At 42.5% G+C, this 1,824-nt stretch overlaps 1 protein-coding gene across 1 annotated transcript in view; it reads right to left on the reverse strand.

Annotated features, from left to right (window-relative positions):
- Positions 1 to 239: 239 nt before the first annotated feature.
- LOC134446548 (NMDA receptor synaptonuclear signaling and neuronal migration factor-like) overlaps positions 240 to 1,824 on the reverse strand; it is a 44,013-nt gene continuing 42,428 nt past the window's right edge. The window contains exon 11 of the mRNA XM_063195912.1: positions 240 to 337. Coding sequence (XP_063051982.1) covers positions 240 to 337 — 98 coding nt within the window. The remainder of the gene's footprint in view (positions 338 to 1,824) is intronic.

A 1,824-nucleotide genomic window follows, 5' to 3' on the forward strand; every position in this document is an offset into this window, starting at 1 on the left:
ACTCTATACCACCACTCCTCTCCTCCTCCAGCTGGGCTTTAAAGGACCACTTTGCTAGCCTCTCTTCGGGCCTTTTCGGTTGGGAAAATGCCACCGCAAACCGCCGCCGCCGAAAAAAGGGGGGGAGGGTAAGGTAAGGGCAGAGTAGGGGCTCCTCGAAAAAAGCAATCAGAGAAAGCTGCCTCATCATCAAAGAGTAGAGTAGATCTTCAATACGGATCCGATCGCCAGGTGCTGCTTCAGAGAAGATCGTCGTAGTCCAGCAGTTTGGAGTGCTGGCGCGTCTTCCACAGGCGGAAGAGGCGGAAGTCGAAGTACAGCTCGATCATCTCCTTACCTGTAGGGGAGAAAAGTAAAAAAAAGATGAAAGGATGGAGGAGAACAGGTAACACGCTTTCATGATGAATTCAGCCGCATTAGAAGCTCCATCTTTATCAACAAAAATCTCATCTAAACAATAAAAGAAATACCAAAAAGAAAGAGTAGTATCGGTGCTCTCAGCGATTTTCTGATAATAGATTCGATGCGCTTGTTTTGACTGGCAAGTGTTCTTGAAAGGGTTACAAGAGTTACCAAAAAGTTCCCTTTTAACCCTATGAAACCGAAAATGTACCAAATTGTTTATGAGTGAGTAGCCTATAGTAATATCATACTACAGTTTTTTGCAATTGCTAACAAGCGCTTACCCATACTTTGGATACTTTTTCTCTCTTTCTCTAACTCTTAACACAGACTACCACCTACCAAGCACAATTGGCCAAACAGTTGATTTTCTTCTCAAAAGCACACACTGTTAAATATAAACAAAGAAGTGCATTCATTGACTGCTAATTGTGTGAAAAGGGCATGTAATTTGTCAACTGTATGGCAATGGAAAGCCCTTGGTGTGCTAACTGTAATAACAGTTTTGAAAATGTGGCTGAGGTTAGAACAAAAGCTTGTCAGCAGTTGAAAAAAACTGACTGTAAACTAACATTTATACTTTATATCAGCAGAGCGGAGGTTTAGAAAATGATAGAGGCCAGGAAATGGTAAAGGCACAAGATGTACTCTTTCTTATCGGACTATTTCCTCCTGACACTCAGATGCCGGATGACAAGTCAATGTAAATAAGCCTGGTGGTGTAATTACTGACGGGGGCAAATAAGCCTGATGGTGTAATTGCTGACGAGGGCAGATGTTTTCCATTGGGAGGACTGGAATCTAATAACACGCTTATGGAGAGAGAGAGAGAGAGAGAGAGAGAGAGAGAGAGAGAGAGAGAGAGAGAGAGAGAGAGAGACGTACACACAGAGAAAGAAAGTAATAGAGAGAGCGAGGGAGAGAGAGAGAGAGAGAGAGAGGGGGGGGGGGGGATGGAGGGAGCGAGGGATGATGAGCTCTACACTCTCCGGAGAGGAGAAGTGCGCCAGTAAGTGTGATGAGATTTTAATTGGCGAATAATGGCTGCTAAATCAATAAAGACTATGTTAGAACAGGGTTCACACAGGGCATATGCACACATGTAGATCAGTAATCTCAAATGGTTATGTATGCATGTATTTATTAGATTAGATTAGATTAGATTAAATTAGTCAACCCTATTGCTATTACACATTCTTAACAGAGTAATTGTATGGGACAACAGAGTTTATACTCTGTTTGTAGCCTACATGTACAGTTTATGTATGTATGTATGTATGTATGTATGTATGTATGTATGTATGTAAAGCAGGGGTGCTCAACTAGAAACTGAAAAGGTCCACTCGCCAAATTTCGTATGTTTCCAGGGTTCAAAAAAGTCGCTACGGACCGATGCAGAAAATAGCCTCACTCGCTGGCCGC

This window comes from Engraulis encrasicolus, chromosome 3, assembly GCF_034702125.1.
Source record: "Engraulis encrasicolus isolate BLACKSEA-1 chromosome 3, IST_EnEncr_1.0, whole genome shotgun sequence".
NCBI lineage: Eukaryota > Metazoa > Chordata > Actinopteri > Clupeiformes > Engraulidae > Engraulis > Engraulis encrasicolus.